This window comes from Erythrolamprus reginae, chromosome Z, assembly GCF_031021105.1.
Source record: "Erythrolamprus reginae isolate rEryReg1 chromosome Z, rEryReg1.hap1, whole genome shotgun sequence".
NCBI lineage: Eukaryota > Metazoa > Chordata > Lepidosauria > Squamata > Dipsadidae > Erythrolamprus > Erythrolamprus reginae.
In genome coordinates, this window is record NC_091963.1 from 149,079,570 (window position 1) to 149,103,990 (window position 24,421).

Below are 24,421 nucleotides of genomic sequence, written 5' to 3' on the forward strand. Positions count from 1 at the left end.
AGCCACAATCGTTAAAAGTGTTTTAAAAAAACGAATCCCGACTCCTTTTTCTTTTCCTCCCCGCCCCCGGTGCGGTCGTAACTCCGAACAGGTCACTAAGCAAACCCGTTGCAAGTCGGGGATTGTCCGTGACGACTTAGCAATGGCAGAGATTCACTTAACGACAGCGGCAAGGAAGGTCGTACAATGAGGCAAAGCTCAACTTAAGTTTCCCAACTAAGTAGCGGAAAATCGGTCGCTCACATTGTGCTCGCAAGCCGAGGATTTAGTTGTTACAAGGTTATTATTTTACGCTTGGTTTCTAATTTACCTCCCGCGGGCCAGATCGGGAAGTCCAAAGGGTCCGATGCGGCCCAGGCCCCTCTGGAAAATATCCACAGCCTCCCCAAGTCCTACAGGATTGGGGGGCATTGAAGTCGAATAAATTAAATCATCATGAAGATTCCCCACTCCCCCCCCCATCCCCCCCCATTAAGCTGTGTACCTACACTTTCCCGCGCTTCGACTCCCCTCCCGGCCGCTGCGCACCCCACCCTACCCTCCCAAGCCTGGATGTTCTCCAAAAAGGTGGGTGGACCACTTCCCCTACCCGACTCCGGGGGCTTCTTGTCTCCCACGTGGACGATGGTACTGCTGAAGCTGCACTGACTGGTCACGGATACCACACTCTCGGCTTTGCTAGTAGGCAAGGCCAGCGGAGTGAGAGGGCGTCCCACCACAGCGGCGGCAGCTGCCGCCGCCGCAGGTTCGTCCCTCTCGGGCTGGCTCCCTGTGGCCGGCAGCCTCTCCTCGGGCACATCTGTCCAAAGAGAGGTCTGGATTAGAATTCGAGGCAGGGGGGGTGTGCGGTCACAGGGCTCCTGAGACGCGCCGCAAACAGCAGGACGGACTGACGGACAGACAGAGAGACCTTGCGATGCCGAAACCTCGGTCGAGGCAGCCACGTCGGCTGATGGAAAGAGCAACACCCACCCCCCTCCCCCAGGAGCATGGGGAGACCTCCCCTTCTTCTGAGGAGGCCACCGGCAGCTCCGGGAACCTCAGACAGAAGGAGCAGCAAAACTATGTACGAAGCAACAGGGGAGAGAGTAGCGGGAAAGAACAGGAGGAAGCTTTTGGGGGGGGGGGGTTTCTGAGCCGGATCACAGAGAAGCCCAGAAAGGGAAATAAGGGGGGTCCCTAGAGGTTTTGGGGGTAAGGGAAAAAGGGGCGGGGAGGGAAGGAGACCCACCTTTGCTCTGCACGGCCACCTGTTGGTGCGCTTTCTGCTTGTCATCGTCGGAAGTGGAGGAGGTGGTGTAGGAAGAGGAACCACATTTGCGTTTCACCCGGCTGGGGATGTTACAACTTTCCAGATATCTGTAGGGATGGAAGGGGGTAAGATTTTAAAAATCAGCGATTTCAGGTGCGGGAGACTAGGCATACACGTGACAATGATAATGATAATGATAATAATGATAATAATAATAATAATAATAATAATAATAATAATAATAATAATAGTAATAATAATAAGCCAGTGAAAGTGGTCCCAGTGGTCCTTGGCACGCTGGGCGCAGGGCCAAAGGATCTCAGTGGACATTTGAAAACCATCGGAATTGACAAAATCTCCATCTGTCAATTGCAAAAGGCCGCTTTACTGGGATCCGCACACATAATGCGCCGCTACATCACGCAGTCCTAGGTGCTTGAGAAGCGCCCGACTGGTGATAAAAAACGAAATCCAGCATAGTGATCTCGTTTGCTGTGTTGTATTGACATAATAATAATAATAATAATAATAATAATAATAATAATAATAATAATAATAATAATAAAAATATATAATAAATATTATTATTATTATTATTATTATTATTATTATTATTATTATTATTATTATTTAGATTTGTATGGTGGCCCTCTCCGAGGACAAACCGATTAAACTGCTTTATTGCCTATTGCTGACAACCTACCCACGGGAATCTTCTATACTGCTTTACTGCTGAAAGCCAATGCACAGGAAACTTCTAATTAAATTGATTTATTGCTAAAAGCCTATGTACAGGAATCTTCTAACTTAACTTAGTTTATTGTTGAAAGACTGCACAGGAATTTTCTAACTAAATTGCTTTTACAAAGGAATCTTCCAACTAAAATGGTTTATCGCTGAGAGCTTCTGCACAGGAATCTTCTAACTGAATTGCTGTATTGTTAAAAGCCTTTACACAGGAATCTTCTAACTAAACTGCTTTGTCGATGAAAGTCTATGTGGAGGAACCTTCTCAACTGATGGTTAGCTCCTGCTAGGGGTTTGTTTGTTTGTTTGTTTATTCATTCGATTTTTATGCCGCCCTTCTCTTTAGACTCAGGGCGGCTTACAACATGTTAGCAATAGCACTTTTAAAAAGAGCCAAGCATTTTGCCCCCACAATCCAGGTCCTCATTTTACCCAAGGATTGGACAAGGATTTAGACAAGGATCCAAAGAATTCAAGGGAGGTTGGACTTAGCTCGCTTGTGGCTACGTAGGGATTCTACGCCAATTCCTCTTTTGACTCCATCCCCACCTGGAACCCTTTTCTCCTGCCCAAATTGCTAAAGGAGTCAGATGAAACTTCCTCTTTTGCAGGAGTGGAGAACAAGGGGCTGGGCTGCCCCTTTTCTCCAAGGGTTGGGACAGAAATTGAGCACCTGGCTTGCTCAGAGATAAGAAGGAGCAGATGGAGGTAGAGGAAGGAGGAGACTGACGAGCAAAACGCCCTGCCCAACATGAGAGCGCCACCCAATGCCTTACCGGATAATTCCGTCCAGGCAGTTGATCTGCTGGTAGGAGTAGTTGGAAGGCTCCTTCCGCACAGAGTCCTCGGAGGTGGCTGCCTTGTGCGATCTCTGCTCCGTGTCCCTCAAGGCCTCCTTCGACCGCCCCGCGTGTCTGACGGGCGTCTCCAGAGCTAGGAAGGAAAGGCAGGAAGGAAGAGCAACCTTGAGCTGGGAAAGGAAGAGGCTTCCGCAGACCGCAAGGCAGGTGGAGGGACATAAATAAAATACCAGGATAGAAACAATGCAGTGGCTCACGGGTCTGTGTGTGTACAATGGGCTGGGAGGGGGGAGGAGGGAAAGGGCGAGAAAGAAGAAAGGGGGAGAAGAAGAAGGAAGAAGTAGGCGAGAAGGAGGAAGAGGAAGGAAGGGAGAAGGGGAGGAGGAGGAAGAAGGAAAGATGATGCAGGAGAAGAAAAGAGGGAGGAGGAACAGAAGAAGGGATGGAGGAGGGGGGGAAGGAGGAAGTAAGGGGAGGGGGAGAGAAGTGATAATGAAACTAGAGAAGGAACAAAAGGGTAAGAAGGAGGGATAGAAGAGGTAGAGAAGCAGAAGAGATGGAGGAGGGGAAAAGGAAGAAAGGGAAAGGAGAAGAAAGAAATGGGTGAGAAGGAGGAAGAAGAGGAAGGAAAGAAGGGGAGAAGGAAGAAGAAGGGAAGAAGAAGAGGAGGAAGAAGAGGAAGGAAAGAAGAAGGGGAGAAGGAAGAATAAGAAGGGAAGAAGAAGCAGGAGAAGAAAAGGGGAAGGAGAAAGAGGAATAGAAAGGATGGAGGTGGAGGAGGGGGAAAGGAGAGAATTGATGGTGAAACTGGAAAAGAAAGAAAAGGGCAAGAAGGAGGGATCGAGGAGGAGGAGAGAAAAAGGAGGGAGGGAGGGGAAGAAGGAATGATCATGAAATGGGATGGAAGAGGAGGAGGAAGAGGAGGAGGAAGAGGAGGAAGAAGAGGAGGAGGAAGAGGAGGAGGAAGAGGAGGAAGAAGAGGAGGAAGAGGAGGAGGAAGAGGAGGAAGAAGAGGAGGAAGAGGAGGAGGAAGGGGGGGGGAACCAGCGGCCTTTCTCCTTACCTGACCGAGGAGGCTTGACGGGCACTTGCTTGACCCGGGACTCAATGAAGACCTGCTGGCCCTGGTTCTTCACCATGTGGACATCCTTGCAGATCTCCTGGAAGGTCATCTGAGATCCAGAGGGAGGAGCCGTCAGGACAAGCCCCACCCACCAGAGTCCCTCCCACCATTGGGACAGACTAGATATCCCTCTGCCCAACAGGCCTAAACATCTTCCCTATTTCGCAGGAGACCTTCCTCAACACCAGAGTTGGACAGAGGGGGGGCCGGGACTAACAGGAGCCATTTTCGAGGTGGGGGGGGCTGTCGCTCAGTCGGTGCCCTCTGGGGGGTGGGGGGGGTTGAAGCACCCTGGGAAGACCTCCCGCTGCCTGGATATAGGACACCTGCTCCACAACACGCTCACACACCGCTTACCGGCCGGAACGCTAGGGCCTCCTCCGGAGGGAAGCCGTTGCTGTCGCTGGATGAGGCGACACTCGGTAACTGCTCGTGGGAGGCTGAGTTGCTGCAAAGGCCCACGGCTCCACTGCTGTGCACAGGCTGCCCGGGAAAGACAGGAGCAGGGTTAAGAGCCGGAGGGAGGGAGCGAGAAAAGGGAGGAAGGGAAGAGGCAGTAGGGTAGAAGAGGGAGGGGAGGAATGGAGAGAGAGAGAGAGAGAGAAAGGAAGAAAGAAAGAAAGAAAGAAGAGGAGGGAAGGAGGGAGGGAGGGGAAGGGGGGGTAGAAGGGTGGAAGAGAAAGGAGAAAAATGAAATGAAGGAGAAAAGAAAGAGAGAAAAACAGGGAGAAAGAAAGAAAGAAGAGAAAGAAAAGAAAAGAAAGAAAAAAGAAAGAAAAGGAAGAAGGAAGGGAAAGGAAGGAAAGAAAGAAAAAGAAAGAAAAAGAAAAAGAAAGAAAAAGAAAGAAGGAAGGAAGGAAGGAAGGAGGCAGAAGAGTGGAAGAGAAAGGAAAGAAGCCAGGAAGGAAAGACAAGACAGGTGTGGGAAGGGGGGGAGGGCTTACCTGCAGCAGCAGCCGGTGAATCTGCTCAGAGAGCTCCTGAATGTCCACATCCAGGGCCTTGGACTTCAAGACTTTGGGGGCGGTGAAGACATCCTCGTTGAGGGGACCCCTGTGGTCAACAAGAGAGGTGAGGATGAGAAGGAGCCCCTCTCACGCACCCCCACCCGAAGCCCCCACCCAATTCCGCTTCTGGTTAGGGCCTGGGTCTAGCCCCTCCCTCTCTTCCTCCTTCCTCTCCACCCAATGCTCTTCGTCTTCCTTAGTCCTTGCTCCCCCATCCAGCAAGCGTTAAAGGCGGGTGGACTTCAACTCCCAGGATTCCCCAGCTGGTGTCCTTTAAGAGGGACGGACATGCAATGCAAGCTGGGGAATTCTGGGAGTTGAAGTCCACCCGTCTTCAACCTTGAGAAAGGCGGACTCTACTGCAGCCTTTCTGGCCGTCTGGGTGTCTTTCCTCTGGCCCCAATCTTGGAAGTCAAGTAATCCTCTCCTCACCACCCCACACGGTATGCTCCGCCCACTCATCTCTCCTCCTCCAGCTAAGCTCCTCCCACTCTCTTTGGCCTCCCACTCTCTGCTTCACACCCCAGGTCCTTCACCCTGATGAAGAGATTAGACCCTCCCCCCTGTCCTATCAACTAACCTCCTCACCACTCCCACACAATATGCTCCGCCCACTCACCTCTCCACCTCCAGCTAAGCTCCTCCCGCTCCCCCTGCCCTCCCACTCCCTGCCCCGCCCCAGGTCCTTCACACAGATGAAGAAGAGATTAACACCCACACACCCACACACCCAGCGTCCGAACTCCCGCACCCATCTCCCAAGAGCGGGCTTCCCACTTACGTCCGCACTTTGTGCCTGCCCATGATAAACGAGACTTTCCGACTCCAAGGGTTGACGAAGCTGGACCAGCTGGTGTCGATGGTGACGTATTCGCCGTTGCGGGTGCAGAAGCGGATGGGCGAGTGGTCGAAAGGCTGCCCGCCGTATTGCAGGACTGGAGAAAAAACGGGAGGGGAGGGGAAGAAATGGGGTTGGCGGTCAGGTTCAGCGACACCCCCCCCCCAGGCCGAACTTCCCTTAATGTACTTGCTTAATTAATTAACAAACAAACAAACAAATAAGGATCATCCTTAGATTACAGCCCCTTCATTACATCTGGAATTTCCGCTCCTGACCAAGATGGTCATTAAGCAAATCACGCCCGATCTTGTAATCTCTTTTTTGGGGAGGGGGGGATGGTTGTTAAATAAATTCCTGCATTCGTTAAGTAAATCCAGCGGTCGCTAACCGAATCCACCTTTCCTTATTGTTTTGCCAGTTTGGAAGGTTATAAAGGGCCGTCCACGGTTTGCCACTATTGGGACCACAATGCCAGTGGCCAAGAGCCCCAATGATTGGGGGAGAGGGGGGGAATGGCGTAATGGTCATAAATGCGAGGACCGGCCATAAATCAATTTTTTTTCCTCCCGGCATCGTTCCTCTAACTCTGAAGAGTTGCTAAACAAAAGGTTGCCAAGTAATTAAAATTTAAAATTAAATTTGCTCACCGCACTGTTTCATCCTATACTTACTTTTCTTGTGTATGGCCAGCATAAGGGGCCGGTCCTCAGGGTGCAAGTAGAAAAGGACAGGGGTCCCAACCAAGTCTTGGGGGAGGTAGCCAAGCAGCGGGGCAGCTCTGAGAACAAGAGAAGAGGCAGCTGTCAAGGAGGGCTGGGTGGTATGTGAGTGACGGGCCCAAAGTCACCCAAATGGCTTTCAGGTCTAAGGTGGGACTAGAATTCACCCTCTCCTGGTGTTGGGCCCAAAGTCACCCAAATCACTTTCATGCCTAAAGTGAAACTAGAACTCCCGGTCTTCTGGTGATGGGTCCAAAGTTACCTAGCTGGCTTTCGCGCCTAAGGCGGAACTAGAACTCACCGTCTCCTGTGATGGGTCCAAAGTCACTTAGCTAGCTTTCAGGTCTAAGGTGGGGCTAGAACTCCCAGGTCCTGGTTTTTTGCCTGATGCCTTAACCACTATGCCAATGTACTAAGCAGCCAGTATTAAGGGCCCTTACCGCTCATCCACATCCTGGAAAAGGCAGCTGGGGGTGTGTCTGGTGGTGAAGATTCGTTTATCGGGAGGAATCCGGGGGGCTGGAAGTGAAAAATCGAAGGCACAAGTGAAGACAATTCGCTCTGGGGGCTCGCACGCATACACACACAAACACACACCGTCCGCCTAACCATGTAGAAAAACATGACAGTTTTCCCCATGTTTAATTTGCAAAGCGCTTGGGAAAAGAGTTCAACCTCAATTTTTCCTCCCTCCTTCCCCCTTCCTTCCTTGCTCACCCTTTTCCTTCCTTCCTTTACTTCCCTCCCATTCTCCTTCCTTCCTTCTTTCCTTCCTTCTCTTCCTAACCACTCATTATCCTGTTTTTCCTTCCTTCTTTCCCTTTTTCCTTCCTTCCTTCCTTTTCCTTCCTTCCTTCCCTCTCTCCCTCCCTCCCATTATCATCCCTGTTTTGTCGCCTTCTTCCTTATATAACCACCCATATATTCCATAAGGCAACTCCAGGTGGCTTACAGGGGGTTGGAAAAAAAAAAGGACAGCGGTTCAAAATTTAAAACCAGCCAAATTTAAAAAAAAAAAAAAAACCCAGCCAATTTAAACATTTCAAAACCAGACAAAACCTCTTATAAGATCCCACCAAGACCCGATACCCAGACATTCTCGTAAGATCCAGAAGGCGCGGACCCCAAATAGTAAAATGAGATGTCCCGTGAGAAAAAAAAAACCGGGGGGGGGGGGCACAAATTCAGGTTATGATATTCCCTGGGGCTGGATTTCCAACATCACCCCTGCCACGACGCCCAAAGCATGGGCACGTTTTCATAAGAACCTACGAAGAGCCCTGCTGAATCAGGCCAAAGCCCATCGAGTCCAGCATTCTGTGTCACACAGTGGCCCCCCAATTGTCCAGGGGGATCTTGAGCAGAAAGAGAAGGCAAGACCTTCCCTTTCCCTTGACCCCCAACATATGGTACTCAAGGGAACCCTGCCTGCCTCAATGAACCTAGAGGTGGCATATGGACATCCATTTCAATAACCTCCATGGATACACTTGGCATCCATGAATCTGTCTAATCCTGCCTTGAAGCTCTCATCAGGCTGACAGCTGCTCTGGAAGGGAATCCCATCAACCAAGGACCCTCTGGGGGAAGAAATATTTCCCTTGATTTGTCCTCACTTCCTCACCTGTGAGCGTTAGGAAGGGCCCCCTCGTCCTAGTATTGTGTGATGGAGAAAAGGACTTTCCCTCTGGGCTGCCCCAATGGAGACGGCTCCTCTTAAACCTCTTACCTTCGTAGCCCGAGTGGATGCGCTCGGCGATGAGCAGGCAGCAGGGCTGACCCTCGGCGCTGTCCGAATCCCGCACCTTCGTCAGGTAAGGGGTCAGCCGGAAAGGGTAGTAGTGCAGCTCTCGTCCGCCGGCGTGAGCACCGCTGAGAAACAAACGCCTGTAATAAGACCAAAGGCCAGAGGAGAGCAGGACCAGCGGTAGGGCAAAGGGAGGGGCGGAGGGGTGTGTCCAGCCCCTCCGCCATTTCTTTCCTCCCGCCTCCCAGATCCACCTCCTCCCCACAGAGATCTCCTCCCTCCCCTGGGGAGGGGGGATTTCTGGGATCTCTTTCAAGGTCTTTTTCTTCCTCTTTAGCGGGACCTTATCGAGAGCGGCCTCTTTTTTATAAGGCTTTTGGTGTGGAAGACAGATGGGGACGTAGGTGGGGGCGGGGGGAGGAATTTTCGGCCTTAAGAGCTGAGTTCCAATCCTGATCCGTGGCGACGCAGCTCACCTGATGCGGCAGAAGACGGATTTCTCTTGGGTGTAGTCCCTGGCAGCTGCAATTTTTAAGAAAAGGGAAGAAAGATCGTTATGGCCGGCGGTCAACAGCCCCTTTGGCCTGAGAAATTGAAAAAAAAAGTGAGGCCTTTTTTTCCTCCCCGAGCTCCTCGCTCGGGCCTCAAGTCTCTCGTCCGATAAGCCGCTTTAAATTAAATTTAAGTAACTCAAGACAGCCGATATACCTAATAGCATATCCTCCTCCTATTTTCTCTGCAACAACCCTGTGGGGTGGATCGGGCTGAAAAGAGAGTGATTGGCCCAAGATCACCTAGCTGGCGTGCATGTCTAAAGTAGGACTATAACTCCCAGTCTCCTAGTGATGGGCCCAAAACCACCCAGCTGGCTTTCAATGCCTAAAGTGGGACAAGAATTCACCATCTCCTGGTGATTGGCCCAAAGGCACCTATCTGGCTTTCAGGTCTAAGGTGGTACTAGAACTCCCAGTCTCCTGGTGATTGGCCCAAATTCAACCAGACAGCTTTCACGCCTACAGTGGAGCTAGAATGCCCAGTTTCTTCCTTCCTAACCTGGTGCCTTAACCAGGTGGACTTCAAGTGTCCCCACCCTCCCTCACAAGCTCGCCAAGTGACCGCCCACTTACTGGCAGAGGGGCAGGCGCCCCAGGAGGGCAGGTGGTACGGCGCTGTGGATCCGTAGAATATGCTGACGTCTTGGGGGGCCAGAAACTCAGCAAACTTCGCCCCCTTGAAGACCTCTCTCTTGCAACGCAGGATGAAGGCCGCCTGGTCGGAAATGTACAGGATTTTCCCCGTAGTGAAGGATACGGCGACCGTGAAGGTGTCCTTTTTTGGGGGAGGGGGAGGCAAACCAGAAGAAAAGAGCAAAGGTTGAGATACGGAAGACGCGCCCTAAAAGGGGAACCCTCCAATCTTGGGTACTTTACAACTTACGGACTTCAACTCCCAGAATTTCTCAGCTAGCCCATATAGCAACGATGCCAAAGGGGTGCCCAGACGGTCAAGCCCACCTCCGCTATGCAACGCCTTCCCCCCACACATGCGTGCAGCCCTCGCTGAAGCCTCCTGACTTTCAGTAGGCCCATTGGGCAGAAGATCGCCGTTTTCGTCCTCCAGGGGCTTCAGGTAGCCTCATGAAGGCTGAGGAGGGCGAAAAACAGCCTAACCCACATTGAGGACCCAGATTGTGGGGGCAATATGCTGGCTCTGCTAAAAAGTGCTATTGCTAACGTGTTGTAAGCCGCCCTGAGTCTAAGGAGAAGGGCGGCATAAAAATAGAAAGAAAGAAAGAAAGAAAGAAAGAAAGAAAGAAAGAAAGAAAGAAAGAAAGAAAGAAAGAAAGAAAGAAAGAAAGAAAGAAAGAAAGAAAGAAAGAAAGAAAGAAAGAAAGAAAGAAAAGAAAACCCCAAAGCAGCGTCTGACTCACGGGATTTTTGAGGGTGTATTCAGATGTGATGTTCTCCAGTTCCTCGATGGTGTAGGTAGACATGTCCAGGCTGCAAGGCTGGCTTTCGTCAATGTTCCATTGCTGATAATAATCCTGGCTTGCTAAACGCCCGGGAAAGAAAGGGAAGGATAGATAGATCAGCATGAGAATATGGATTTTAATTATTATTTTAATAATACTAATACTAATACTATTAATACTACTAATACTACTACTATACTACTAATACAACTACTACAACTACTACTACTACTACTACTACTAATACTAATACTAATAATAATAATAATAATAATAATAATAATAATAATAATAATAATTTTTTTTAAAAATCACAGTCCTAGACGCTTGGGAAGTGTTCGATTTGTGATACAAAATCTAGCATATAAATCTTGTTTGCAAAGGACCCACCTTGGACCTGCTTCACGCAGGAGAGGGCATACTGGAGGGTGGCCAGCGTGCCCGACTTCCCCTTGCTGCGTTTCTCGGAGGGCAAGCGGATCTTCATCTCCTTGAGGGCTTTCATCAGCTCCTTCTGCGTCTTCACGCGGGCTGACTGCTCACTGCTGCAGGGGGGCGGGGAGGGGGCAAAGAAGAGAGACCGTTCATCCTCCACATCCAAAGTTAAAACTGTGGCTTGTTTCTCTCGGTCACACAATCATCGTCTTCATTTTAACAACCCCATAATAATTCCGTGCAGAGGGCAACTTCAATGGAGGTAGCAGAGTGGGTTTTTTTTACTGGCCGGATGCCATTCCCCATTGCCAGGACGGAGTTTTTCTTCGGCAGCGTGCCCAGAGAGAGAGAAATATCTGCCTCTACCTAGGATTGAACTCAAGACGCTTCTCTCTAGGCCACCATACCACGGCTAAGCTGTAGTTGGTTGTTACCTTTTTTTTATTAATTAGTTAATGCTCTCAATTTCAATATTTCTATCTCTAGTTGCCTATGCTATTACTGAGAATAAGGTAATCAAAAGCTGCTTGATTACTTTGATGGGTGGCATCATCTCCGGGACTTCAACTCCCAGAATTCCCTCATGCTAGCCATGCTGAACCATGCTGGCTCAGGAATTCTGGGAGCGGAAGTCCACAAACTGTACACACAAAAAAAGAGTGTTTTTAATTGTAAATAATTTTTATTTACTTCCTTGGAAAGCAAAGAGCACCCAGAGAGGGAGAGTAAAATTCAGACCACCACCCCCATAACTTTGATCTCTACTTTCCTCTGTCCCTGCTAAACGTTCCCGCCGCCCATTCTCCAGAGCTGTTGTCGCACACAGGTGCGTTCCCACACACCTGGGAAGTTCTCACCTACCCATCCCAGCTTACCTACAACCGCTGGTGGAAGGGTTGTCTTGCTCCGAGCTGGCACTCAGAAGGCTGTAAGCGACCGAGCTGCTGGGAGGGGACGGGCTCTGCGAATTGGAGCTGGAGAGAGATGGGGAAAGGGGTTTGAGTGAGGGGTGTTAGACCTTAGGAACGAAACCCCAATCCTGTATATCGACATCATTGCCAAATGTATCTTTTAAGGTACACTGAGAGCATAAGCACCAAAGACAAATTCCTTGTGTGTTCATTCACACTTGGCCAATAAATAATTCTATTCTTCTCCTCTCTTCTCTTCCTTATTCTAATTCCTATCCCTTAATCTATTCTATTTTATTCTATTCTATTTTCTCTTCTATTCTTATTCTCTTCTATATTCTTATTCTATTCTTTATTCTATTTTTTCTTCTTCCATATTCTATTCTAATTCCTATCCCTTATTCTATTCTATTTTATTCTATTCTATTTTCTCCTCTTCTCTTCTATACTCTTATTCTATTCTATTTTATTATTTCTTGTTCTATTCTAATTTCTGTCCCTTATTCTCTTCTATTCTTATTCTCTTCTATATTCTTATTCTATTCTTTATTCTATTTTTTCTTCTTCCATGTTCTATTCTAATTCCTATCCCTTATTCTATTCTATTTTATTCTATTCTATTTTCTCCTCTTCTCTTCTATACTCTTATTCTATTCTATTTTCTTATTTCTTGTTCTATTCTAATTTCTGTCCCTTATTCTATTCTATTCTTATTCTTTTCTATATTATTCTATTCTGTTCTATATTATTCTATTCTATTATTCTCTCCTCTCCTCTTCCTTATTCTATTCTAATTCCTATCCCTTATTGTATCCTATTTTTCTTTTCTTCTCCTATTCTATTCTTATTCTATATTCTGTTATTCTATTCTATTCTAATTCCTATCCCTTATTCTATTCCATTCCATTGCCCACCCACCCACCCAAACTGCAAGTTAAGTCCTCGGCTTATGACAATTAGGAGCAAAACTTCCGCTGGGCAGTTGTTAAACAAGTGGTCACACACGACTGTGCCTGATTTTGACTATTTTTTTGCCACGGTCGCTAAGCGAGTCATGTGACCGTTAAGTGAATCTAGATATCCTCCATCGACAACACTATGCAATTCTGGCGACTTCCTCCCGCTTTACAGGAGGTCCTCAAACTTACAACCCCTTGTTGAGTGACTGTTAAAGCTTACGACAGCACTGGGGAAAAAAACCCTGAATTACAAACCGGTCCTCGCACTTATGACTGTTACGGCATTCCTGTGTTAACAGGATTAAAATGCAGAGACGTTTGAATTCATCGTGGTGTCCTGTGGTCATATGACCCCCATTTGTGACATTCCCAGCCAGCTTCCGTCAAGGAAGGAAGCCAGATTCACTTAATGACCACAGAATTCATTTAGTGACCTCTGGGGCTCACTTAACCACCATGGCAAAAAATAAAAATAAATTTACTTAAAAAAAAAAAACAAGTAAAATTGGACGCGGCTCATTTCAGACTCGCTCTCAATTAGTGACGGGAATTCATTCCAGCTGTAAGCCAAGGAAGGGCTCCTCTCCGTTACCTCTTGTTGCTCTCCGTTGTTTCCAGGAGCGCCGAGTCTTTCCCGTTGCCGCTGCTGTGCGAACTGCTGTGCGAATCTCCGTGAGACTCGTTGCCGCTGGAGCCGTTGCTATTGACGTCCATATCGTCAGTGGCCTGGGCCGGCACGTCACTCCGAGGAGCCCGCGTCCTGCGGGGGGCGCCGGAGCTGATGCTGCTGCTCCCGCCCCCGCTGTTCTGGCTGGACTCGCACCCAGCGCTCATCCCCGGCTTGTTGGAATATGGGCTCTGGCCTCGGGAAAAATAACAGGGTGCTAAACGCTATAAATCCCACAGGAGGGGAGAGGCGGGACGAGAGCTGGCGGGCGGAAACCGGAACCTCCTTCTTCGTAGGGAGGTGCGGGGCGCCAAACGGCCTCACTTAGGAGTACTCATTTCATACGGACAACCTACAAGGGAAGAGGTAAGAAGAAAATAATAATAATAATAATAATAATAATAATAATAATAATAATAATAATAATAATAGTTTTCAAATGGGCGCAGGGCCAAAGGATCTCAGCGGACATTTGAAAACCATCGGAATTGACAAAATCTCCATCTTTCAATTGCAAAAGGCTGCTTTACTGGGATTGGCAAACATAATTTGCCGCTACATCACGCAGTCCTAGGTGCTTGGGAAGCACCCGACTGGGGATGAAATACGAAATCCAGCATAGTGATCTCATTTGCTATGTTGCACTGACATAATAATAATAATAATAATAATAATAATAATAATAATAATAATAATAATAATAATAATAATAAAGAATTCACAAAGTTAGAATAAATAACATAAGAGAGAACGCAGGAAATACTTGTGCAGAATGATCACCGCTTGGTGCCCTTTCCCCTAACCGGAATCCCCGACCAATGGTGTTCCTTCCCTTGCTGAGGTCAAAGGTGAGCCCTGAGGTCCTCTGCACCATTTGAGGAAACATTTAACATGGGCAAACTTGAACTCCTAGCACTTCAAGTTGATACCACTCTTGCAACGAACGATACGGCAAGTCCTCTGTTTAGTATCATCGAGACAGCAATTCCAGTCACTAAGTGAGCTATCAGGCGGCTGGACTGAGTTTTACCATGTTCGTTAGGCAAGTCGTGCGGTCATTAAGGGAATTGTGCGGTCAGTAAGTGAATCACGGTTCTCGACTTACAACAATGACAGGGATTGGGAATTTTGGTCACCAACTGAGCCATCCTGCAAATCGCACTCAATTTTATAACCCATTTTTTATTTTAGTCAAATCACGTGGCCATTAAGCGAATCACATGGTCATTAAGCGGATCACGTGGCCATTAAACAAATCCGGCTTCACCAGTTGATTTTCCTGGGTGGTCCTCGACTTACAACCCCATTTTAGGTCTTTGTTTCCGCCAGCTGTTAAGTAAACATTGTGGTCATTAAGTGAACTGTATGGCCATTAGGTGAATCTGGCTCCCCCCCACCATCAAAAATGGGATCCAATACACAAATTTGCAATGGGGGAAGAATTGGGGGGTGTCTGTGACGGTCATAACTCCGAGGACTGGTCACAAGTCCCTTTTCCTGAATCTGCCATAACTTCGAAGCATTGTTAAACAAAGTTGTGAGTGAATGATTAAACTTATGTTCCTTCTTTGCCATTTAAGCAAACAAGGATAAGGTGGACTTCAACTCCCAGAATTCCCCAACCAACTCAGCCAGACTGGGGAATTCTGGGAGTTGAAGTCCACATACCTTTCAATTGCGAAAGTTTTGCATTTTTGGAGAACGAAACTCCCATTGCAAAACCATCACTTGGAAAGGCGGTGAATGATGTCTGAACAAAAAAGTCGGTGGGGTTTTTTTTGAACACGCAACCTAGTCATTAGCAGTGCAAACAAGCCCCGCCCTCTTCCTTTGCTCCTCCTCCGGCGAAAACACACACACACACAACTGCACTGCCAACTCACAAAGAAACTGCTTCTCTTAAGCCACCGCACGAAGCTGGCCAGAAGCCTTGACCGTCCTCCCCCCCCCCCCCAGCATGCGTTCCCCCAGCAGCCTGTGGCTGGGAAGCATGGGCCCTGTAGTACCAGCTTGGACACTTAGGGAGGGGGGAGAGAGAGAGAGAGAGGAATAGAACATCGTGCCTAGTGATTACGTGTAGGCGGTGCGAGATGTCAACTCCCGGGGAAGCTTTACAAAAAAAAAAATGTCACAACAACTCCTTTTCTTAGCACAGAGTGTACTTTTCAGAACATTTAAAATAGCACAATAATGATAAGTCTCATTTGCGGTGTGTTACTGGGGTGGGTTTTTTTGTGTGAATCAAATAATAATAATAAAAAGTTTAAAGCTGCAGCAGCTGGGTTAAAGGAACCATTTTGTTTTACAACAACCAAACAACTAGTGGTGGGTTTCACACACACACACAAACACACAAAAGTACCACCCTTCTCACCAAAGTCTGCACCCCCAAAAAAGTGAGGAATCCCAAGAACAAAACCTTAAGATTTAAAAACTGTTTTAGTGGACCCCAAAATCCCGATCTCCACGATAATACGATTTTTTAAAAAAAAAAATCAATAAAATCTTTGCAGAGGGGAAAGCTGAGCCGGAAGTGGGTTTGGGGATTCAGCTGGGGGGGGGGGAGAGTGGTAATCAGCGAACCCCACCCCTCTCTGGGAAGAGACCCCTGGTTTCTGAGCCAACTTTTCCAAAGGGTGGACTCCAACTCCCAGTATCCCCTTGGAGGGGGGGGGGGGTTTGGCAGAGCTAACTAGGGAGCTGAAGCCCCCCCCCCCCCTTCTTTTAAAGTGACTCTGTAAATCCCTTAAGAGGTGGGCTTCCAGGGGGGCGGACAGAAACTCCTTCAAAAACATCCCAAAACAACTCCCCATCTTCCCACGCCAAGCTTTCCCAAAGATAAGATAATATAAGATAGATGATAGATAGATAGATAGATACATAGATAGATAGCCCCCACCCCAGAGATAGATAGATAGATAGATAGATAGATAGATAGATAGATAGATAGATAGATAGATAGATAGATAGATAGATAGATAGATTAGATAGATAGATTAGATAGATAGACAGACAGACTCCTATGGTGGGAAGGGGCCCTTCGAGGTCTTCTAGCCCCATCCCACCCCGCTTGGCCCAAGGCAGGATTTTGTAAAAAGTCCATCCAAACCGGTACCGCCACCACCACCTTCTCCCTCCCCAAAAAAACGTATCAAAAGGGAAAGTAGATAGAAAACAGCTTACATAGAAGAGCCCCCTTCCGCCTCTGCCCCCACCACACACAAGCAACTCGACCAGGGCTGGGGGTCTCCTCGAGGCCAAGCTGACGGACCCCCTTCTCGGGACAAATGAGCCCCCCCTCCCCTCCCCAATCCAGACCCCCCCTCCTCCTGCCCCCAAAAGCCCACCCTCTCCGCCTTGCAATAGGGCAAACGCCCGCCTCCCCCCCTCTCCCTCCTGCCCGCCCCGCCCGCCGCACATGGCCGAGACGGGTGTCTTCTCTCGCGGCGCCTCCCTCCTTCCCTTCCCCGCCCGGCCCCGGATTACGAAAGCGCTCCGGGCCAGAGAGAACATTCTGTTCCCAGCCTCGGCCCCACGTGATGCCCGAGCCGGAGCTTTGGCAGCCGCCTCTCTTGCGAGACTCCGAGGCGGGGGTCTCCCAAACCGCCCCCCCCCCACACTTCTCTTCCATTTAAAGGGCTGATTGCACGCCCCTCCGCTTTTTGCACGCGCACTTTCCCCCCTCGTCTTCATTTCTTTTTGCACGCGCACTTTCTTTTCCCCATTCTCTTTGCACGCATTTTTTTTACCCTTTTCTTTTTGCACGCGCACTTTTTTCCCCATCCCTTTTCTTTCTTTTTTTGCATCGGGAAAGGATATTATTAGTAATGTTGTTGTTGTATTATTTTATGCAGGTGTGTATTTCCAGGGGCGGCTTAGGACACAGGCATAAATACATAAATTAATCGGAATGAAAACGGACCCGTTAAAAAAAAATTACTAAATTTATTTATTTATTTATTTATTGGACTTGTATGCCGCCCTTCTCCGTGGACTCGGGGCGGCTCACAACATAAATCCACTAGACCAGTGTTTCCCAACCTTGGCAACTAAAGATATTTGGACTTCAACTCCCAGAATTCCCCAGCCAGCGTTCGCTGGCTGGGGAATTCTGGGAGTTGAAGTCCAAATATCTTCTAGTTGCCAAGGTTGGGAAACACTGCACTAGACATACCGAAATAACAACCATCATCATCATTATTATTTTTGAAATCTACTCACCGATGCGAGGGGGTGAGCCCCAAGATGGGGGACCCGGTTTAACAAGTGGGGGGCTAGGGGTGGAGAAGACTGGCTCGACTCCTAACCCGGAGAGGATTCTCTGGAAGAAGGTCGGGGAAGCTGTTTACCCGACGCAAGCCTGAGCTGGGGCGAACTGCTCGCCGGCTCCCCGGGACCAGTTGGCGGTGGCTCCCTCGCTGAGCATTCTCGGGGCGCTGCGTGGAAGGAGCGATGCGGTGATTTTGGGAGGCGGGCGGTCGCCTGGCTGGCCGATCGCGGAACAGCAGCGGCGGCGGCAGTGGAAGGACCTGTCGCCTTGCCGGCTCAAGTGGCTCTGTCTCCGTGCAGGGGCGGGCGGGCGGCGTTCTATGAGCCGATAAACGAGGCGGAGCGGCCGCGAAAGGGAAGCACAAGCGCTGGCGGGGTGAGGTCAGCCGGCCCCCGCTTTACACACCCGGCCCCGCACGTGTACTTTGGTGCTGCCAGCAGACGGCCCTGCGGGCCGCTCATTGGCTGAAAAGGGCCGGCCAATCGGAAGGCGGCCTTCCGACTGCATAATTAGAAGAGGGGGCGGGACGGGGCGGGGTGCGGACTTAACTGGAGACTGCGGAGGGAAAGGAGAGGGAAGGCGGAACGTCAACCGGCGCCCTCGGCCGTCCCAGAATCAGCATTCGGCAGCGTTGGAGAGGTCGAAGGCATAGAAACAAGTTTAGAATAGCAAAATAGACTCGGGAAGGACCTTGGAGGTCATCTAGTCCAATTCCCTGCTCACTTACTACACAAAGGAGCATAAACAACTTCTCTTCTTTAATTAACAGAATTTCCAGAGTTGGAAGACACTTGGAGGTCATCTAGTCCAACCCCCTGCTGAGTAGCACCTTATAACTGGAGACAAATGGTTGTCCGATTTCTTCTTAAAACTCCTCCAACAAAGGAGCATAAACAACCTCTGGAGGACTGAATGACCAGAGTATGGAAGAGATCTTGGAGGGCATCTAGTCCAACTTTCCTGCTCAAGTAGTAGACATTATAACTGGAGAGAAATGGTTGTCTTCTTACAGCAAAAGGAACATAAACAACTTCTGGAGTCTTTCTGTTATTTAATTAACAGACTGGCCAGAGTTGGAAGGGACCTTGGAGGGTCATCTAGTCCAACCATCTTGCTCAATTTGGAGATTTTGTACCACTCGAGACTAATGGTTGTCCCAATTTTTTTTTCCTTAAACCCCTCCAGCAATGGAGCATCGCAATTTTCTGGAGGTAAAATTTTCTGCGGTTGAATGAACAGAATGACAAAGAGTTGGAAGTCTCCTTAAAGGTCATCTAGTCCAACCCACTCCTCAAAGAGGAGAGACCTTACACGACTTGAGACAAATGGGTGTGCCAATTTCTTCTGTGAGGTTCCAGGAGTTTCTTGGAGCCACTGAGATTCCAACGAGAGTGACACATCAAGACGAGGCTTGCAAAAAATAACCTCTTTTTTTATTATGATAATTATTCTTTGACCAAAGCAAAAGAGCTGGGTGATACTATTTCCAAAATACAGACAAAAAGTAAGGAATAGCCACATCCCTGCGAGAGTGGCTCGGAGTATGATATACATTTTAATGCTGATAAACTTTATCCAGTCAGACACAAACGTTTACCACCAATGTGGTCTTTAAAGCGTTCTTCATTCAGGCCCCTATCTCTGCTATCAACTTTCCCTTGTCTTTCTGTGTTCGTTCTCCTAGGCAGCCCACACAAACCCACACTCTTATCTATGGAGCAGGATGTCTCCGAGTCCTCGGAGAGGGGCTGCATACAAATTTATTATTATTATTGTTATTATTGTTATTATTATTATTATTATTATTATTATTATTATTATTATTATTACGTTCCAAGGATGTACCTAGTTCTGAAGGAAATGGCAGAAGCAATAAACCAGATAAAAAGGATACAATTCTTTTCTTACAGAATGAATTCCTAACAAGTGATTCCTAACAGTAGTGAAATAACACAAGCAACTTCTTTAACAAAAGGCAAAGATTAGATTGAATCAGTTCAATGTGTTCTTTTATTTTCCTCCCTTTTCCTAAGACAGGATGCTATAGAGCACTGCACACCAGAACAACTAGACACAAGAGCAGTTTTTGTCTGAATGCCATCACTCTGCTAAACAAATAATTCCCTCAACACTGTCAAGCTGTTCACTAAGTCTGTCTCTGTCTGAGACAAGAACAGTTTTTGCCTGAATGCCATCATTCTCTACACAAATACTGTCAAACTATTCACTCTGTCTCTGTCCAAGAACAAGAAGTTTTTGCCTGAATGCCATCACTCTGCTAAGCAAATAATTCCCTCAACACTATCAAACTATTCACTGTCTATCTGTTCAAGAAGAACAGTTTTTGCCTCACACCATCATTCTCTACACAAATAATTCCCTCAACACTGTCAAACTATTCACCAAGACTGTCTCTGTCTGAGAACAAGAACAGTTTTTGCCTGAATGCCATCACTCTGCTAAGCAAATAATTCCCTCAACACTATCAAACTATTCACTGTCTGTCGGTTCAAGAACAAGAACAGTTTTTGCCTCAACGCCATCACTCTTTACACAAATAATTCCCTCAACACTGTCAAACTATTCGCTAAGACTGTCTCTGTCTGAGAAAAAGAACAGTTTTTGCCTGAACGCCATCACTCTGCTAAACAAACAATTCCCTCAACACTGTCAAACTATTCACTAAGTCTGCATTACTATTACTATTAATCTTCTCAACAATCCTATCATCCATCTCCTCCCAAATATGACTGCACGACAATAACTTTGCTGCCTGTATCCTTACAATTTATATTAATATTGATTGTTTCCTGATTGCTTATCGGTGCCCTATGACAATCATTACGTGTGGTGCCTCATGATTCTTGACAAATGGGCTCCTAGAAAGGCTCTAAAGCCTGGGGAGAGCAAAAAAACAGAACTTGCGGTCCAACCAGAAGTCAGCAAAAGGCAAGTTTCCAGCCTCACAAGGACAAACACACACACACACACACACACGGGATGGGGGACGGGGAAGGCCATTTTCCCTCTTCCCAGGCTCCTAGAAAGGCTCTAAAGCTTGGGGAGAGCAAAAAAAATAGGTCCTCTGGTTCAACAGAGAGTTGGCAAATGGGCCATTTTTGGCCTCCAGAGGATCTGTGGGAGGGGGAGGCCGTTTTTACCCTCCCCAAGCTCCTAGAAAGGCTCTGAAATTTGGGATTTCAAAACAAAAAATAAATATGAAACCGGAAACATTATCCTGGGGATAGTGGACCAGGAAGTGGACAAAAAATATGACTTTTATAATTATATATTCTTGAATTAGCCTTGCGCAATATTGGAAACAAAAAGATATACCAACTGAAAGTGTAAGAATTAAGAAATTTTTTTGATTATGTTGAACTAGATAAAATGACAACAGAATTAAATGAAAAGGACAATTCGGAATATTATAAAATTGGAGACACATTTTACGATTGGCTTGAAAAGAGAAACAAAATAAATCTGTAAATATTCAATTTAGTGGTATATCTATGACTCTTAATTAAATTAAGTTACTATAACCATATCTGTGAAGTACAAAATGAAATATGCCAATGAAAAAGATGATTGAATTAAATTATGTTAATTGAAGAAATTACGCAAGCAAGAATTTACCGTCCATATAAATTTGCTGTACAATAACCTTAGAAGTTACACCGCGAAGTTTTATGTATGTATGTTTTTGTATTGTTTGGTTTTGTTTACTGTTTTATATATATGTTTTCTTTCGTGTGGTTTTTTAAAAAATGTAAATAACTAAATGTTTTTTTTTTAAAAAAGATATTACTGTATATCCTTTTTTTCCCCCAATGGTTATCCAATTTCTTGTTAAAACCCTCCAGGGATGGAGCACCCACAGCTTCTGGTGGAAAGCTGTTCCACTGGTTAATTGTTTTCACAGTCAGGAAATTTCTCCTTAGTCCTAAGTTTATTTATTTATTTATTTATTACTTAGATTTGTATGCCGCCCGTCTCCGAAGACTCGGAGTTGCTTCTCTCCTTGTTTAGTTTCCACCCATTGCTTCTTGTTCTGCCTTCAGGTGCTTTGGAAAATAGCTTGACTCCCTCCTTCTTTGTGGCAACCTCTGAAATATTGGAACGCTGCTATCATGGTCCTGGGTCTTTCTTTTCATTAACATAGAAACATAGAAACATAGAAACATAGAAGTCTGACGGCAGAAAAAGACCTCATGGTCCATCTAGTCTGCCCTTATACTATTTTCTGTATTTTATCTTAGGATGGATATATGTTTATCCCAGGCATGTTTAAATTCAGTGACTGTGGATTTATCTACCACAACTGCTGGAAGTTTGTTCTAAGGATCTACTACTCTTTCAGTAAAATAATATTTTCTCATGTTGCTTTTGATCTTTCCCCCAACTAACTTCAGATTGTGTCCCCTTGTTCTTGTGTTCACTTTCCTATTAAAAACACTTCCCTCCTGGACCTTATTTAACCCTTTAATATATTTAAATGTTTCGATCATGTCCCCCCTTTTCCTTCTGTCCTCCAGACTCTACAGATTGAGTCCATTAAGTCTTTCCTGATACGTTTTATGCTTAAGACCTTCCACCATTCTTGTAGCCCGTCTTTGGACCCCTTCAATTTTGTCAATATCTTTTTGTAGGTGAGGTCTCCAGAACTGAACACAGTATTCCAAATGTGGTCTCACCATCATTCTATATAGTGGGATCATAATCTCCCTCTTCCTGCTTGTTATACCTCTAGCTATGCAGCCAAGCATCCTACTTGCTTTCCCTACCGCCTGACTGCACTGTTCACCTATTTTGAGACTGTCAGAAATCACTACCCCTAAATCCTTTTCTTTTGAAGTATTTGCCAACACTGAACTGCCAATACAATACTCAGATTGAGGATTCCTTTTCCCCAAGTGCATTATTTTACATTTGGAAACATTAAACTGCAGTTTCCATTGCTTAGACCATTTATCTAGTAAAGCTAAATCATTTACCATATTACAGACTACCCATGCCCAGTTCCTGAAACCGTTCTTCATGTTTTGTCCTCTAGCCCAGTGTTTCCCAACCTTGGCAACTTGAAGATATCTGGACTTCAACTCCCAGAAGTCCCCAGCCAGCCTTCGCTGGCTGGGGACTTCTGGGAGTTGAAGTCCAGATATCTTCAAGTTGCCAAGGTTGGGAAACACTGCTCTAGCCCCCCACCCCTCACCCTAATTATCTTGGTTTCTCTTTTCTGCATTCTTCCCAGAGTTTCAACATCCTTTTTTATATCATGGTAGCCAAAACGGGATGTGGTATTCCAAGGGCGATTTTCCCAAGGCATTATAAAGTGGTGCTAACACCTCACCAAAAAACCCCAAATGTTTTTGTCCAGTTTGCAATTCTTCTCGCGCTCTCCTACCCCACCAGTCCAATTGTGAACCCCGGCCCTCCCCTCCGAAGAAATGCCCGTTGCAAACCTCTGGAAGGTGTTTGCTTTGCTCCCTTCTCAAACTGACCCATATAGGGTGTGTGTAAAAATAATAATAATAATAATAATAATAATAATAATAATAATAATAATAATAATGACAAAGAGCATGCAAACAGAAGTGAGAAGCGATCGTAGCAGAACAGCTCTCTTCCAAAAAGTGCCCAAACCACCTTCTAAATTTAGAAATGGGACAGCAATCTCCGCCGCACCCCGATTTTCTGGATTTTTTTGCCCTTGTGCATTATGCTCTTTGGTTTTAAAGTAGGTTTTGTCGATGATGGATGGTGACTTAGTGCTTTTGTTGCATCACAGCAAGTTTCTCAGCCTGCTCAAGACAATAGGTTTGAGGATATTTGAGGAAAACGGGATCAAGGCAAAGCAACAGAGGCAATTTACATTGACTTCTGCAAAGTCTTTAATTCGGTAGTGCACGACAAACTGTTTCTAAAACTAATATCTTATGGCATCTCTGGACTCCTACATAAATGGGTAGCTGCTTCCGTGTCAATCACGCAGCGAGCGGTCAAAATACAGAGTGCCCAAACAAATCCTGCACCTGTTAACAGTGATGTCCCCCAAGGCAGCGTTTTAGGACCAACACTCTTTATACTTTACATAAATGACCTTTACGACCATATTATAAACCAGTGATTTTCAACCTTTTTTGAGCTGCGGCACATTTTTTACATATACAAAATCATGGGGCACATTGAGCAGGGGGGAGTGGGGGGAGGGGCTAAAAAAGTTTGGACAAAAAAATTCTCTCTCTCTCTTCCTCCCTTTCGCTCTATTTCTCTCCCTCTTTCTCTCTGTCCCTTCCTTCCTCTCTCTCTCCATCACTCTTTCTTTCTCCCTTCCTCTCTTTTTTACTCTCTTTCTATCTCTCCCTCCTTCCCTGCCTCTCTTTCTCTCTCTCTCTCTTGCTCTCTTTCTCTTTCTTTCTCTCTCTCTCTTTCTCTCTCTTGCTGAGCTTCACGGCACACCTGACCATGTCTTGTAGCACACTAGTGTGCCACGGCACACTGGTTGAAAAACACTGTTATAAACAACTGGGTCCTCTTTGCTGATGGTGTAAAACTATTCAACACCGCTGACAATGCTTCTACCCTTCGAAAAGACCTTGGTTAAGTGTCAGAATGGTCAAACAAGTGGCAACTTCAATTCTCAACCAACAAATGCTCTTTCTTACACATTGGTAAATTTTTAAAAAAAATTCAGAACACAAAATACAAGTTGGGTGGATACAAGCTGGTAGACGAACCTCGCTCTGTCAAGGACTTTGGAGTACTCATCTCTAATGATCTAGGTGCCACTGTAACAACATTGTCAAAAAGGCATTAAGAGTTGTTCACCTAATCTTATGTACGTAGCTTTTTCTGTGGTAATATTGTACTGCTAACCAGTACAAAACATTTGCTAGACTAGACTAATTCTCGAATACAGCTCGTCTGTCTGGAAACCTCACTGCATATCGGACATTAATACAATTGAGCAA

At 46.6% G+C, this 24,421-nt stretch overlaps 1 protein-coding gene across 11 annotated transcripts in view; it reads right to left on the reverse strand.

Moving 5' to 3' along the window:
* The window catches only part of PER1 (period circadian regulator 1), a 67,674-nt gene that overhangs the window by 13,278 nt on the left and 29,975 nt on the right, over nucleotides 1-24,421 (reverse strand). For 3 of the 11 annotated variants that reach the window (XM_070726876.1, XM_070726874.1, XM_070726875.1), the window contains 16 exons: nucleotides 13,106-13,532; nucleotides 11,519-11,617; nucleotides 10,599-10,753; nucleotides 10,167-10,288; nucleotides 9,364-9,565; nucleotides 8,713-8,758; nucleotides 8,219-8,361; nucleotides 6,930-7,008; nucleotides 6,442-6,548; nucleotides 5,711-5,864; nucleotides 4,867-4,975; nucleotides 4,280-4,405; nucleotides 3,863-3,971; nucleotides 2,776-2,932; nucleotides 1,232-1,359; nucleotides 590-799 (listed from right to left, as the gene is read on the reverse strand). In XM_070726876.1, coding sequence (XP_070582977.1) covers nucleotides 590-799; nucleotides 1,232-1,359; nucleotides 2,776-2,932; nucleotides 3,863-3,971; nucleotides 4,280-4,405; nucleotides 4,867-4,975; nucleotides 5,711-5,864; nucleotides 6,442-6,548; nucleotides 6,930-7,008; nucleotides 8,219-8,361; nucleotides 8,713-8,758; nucleotides 9,364-9,565; nucleotides 10,167-10,288; nucleotides 10,599-10,753; nucleotides 11,519-11,617; nucleotides 13,106-13,347 — 2,188 coding nt within the window. In that variant the 5' untranslated portion in view covers nucleotides 13,348-13,532. Of the gene's footprint in view, nucleotides 1-589; nucleotides 800-1,231; nucleotides 1,360-2,775; nucleotides 2,933-3,862; nucleotides 3,972-4,279; nucleotides 4,406-4,866; nucleotides 4,976-5,710; nucleotides 5,865-6,441; nucleotides 6,549-6,929; nucleotides 7,009-8,218; nucleotides 8,362-8,712; nucleotides 8,759-9,363; nucleotides 9,566-10,166; nucleotides 10,289-10,598; nucleotides 10,754-11,518; nucleotides 11,618-13,105; nucleotides 13,533-16,363; nucleotides 16,508-17,401; nucleotides 17,746-24,421 lie in introns of those variants that run through there. The other 8 variants (XM_070726873.1, XM_070726879.1, XM_070726882.1 and 5 more) reach the window with 6 other exon arrangements.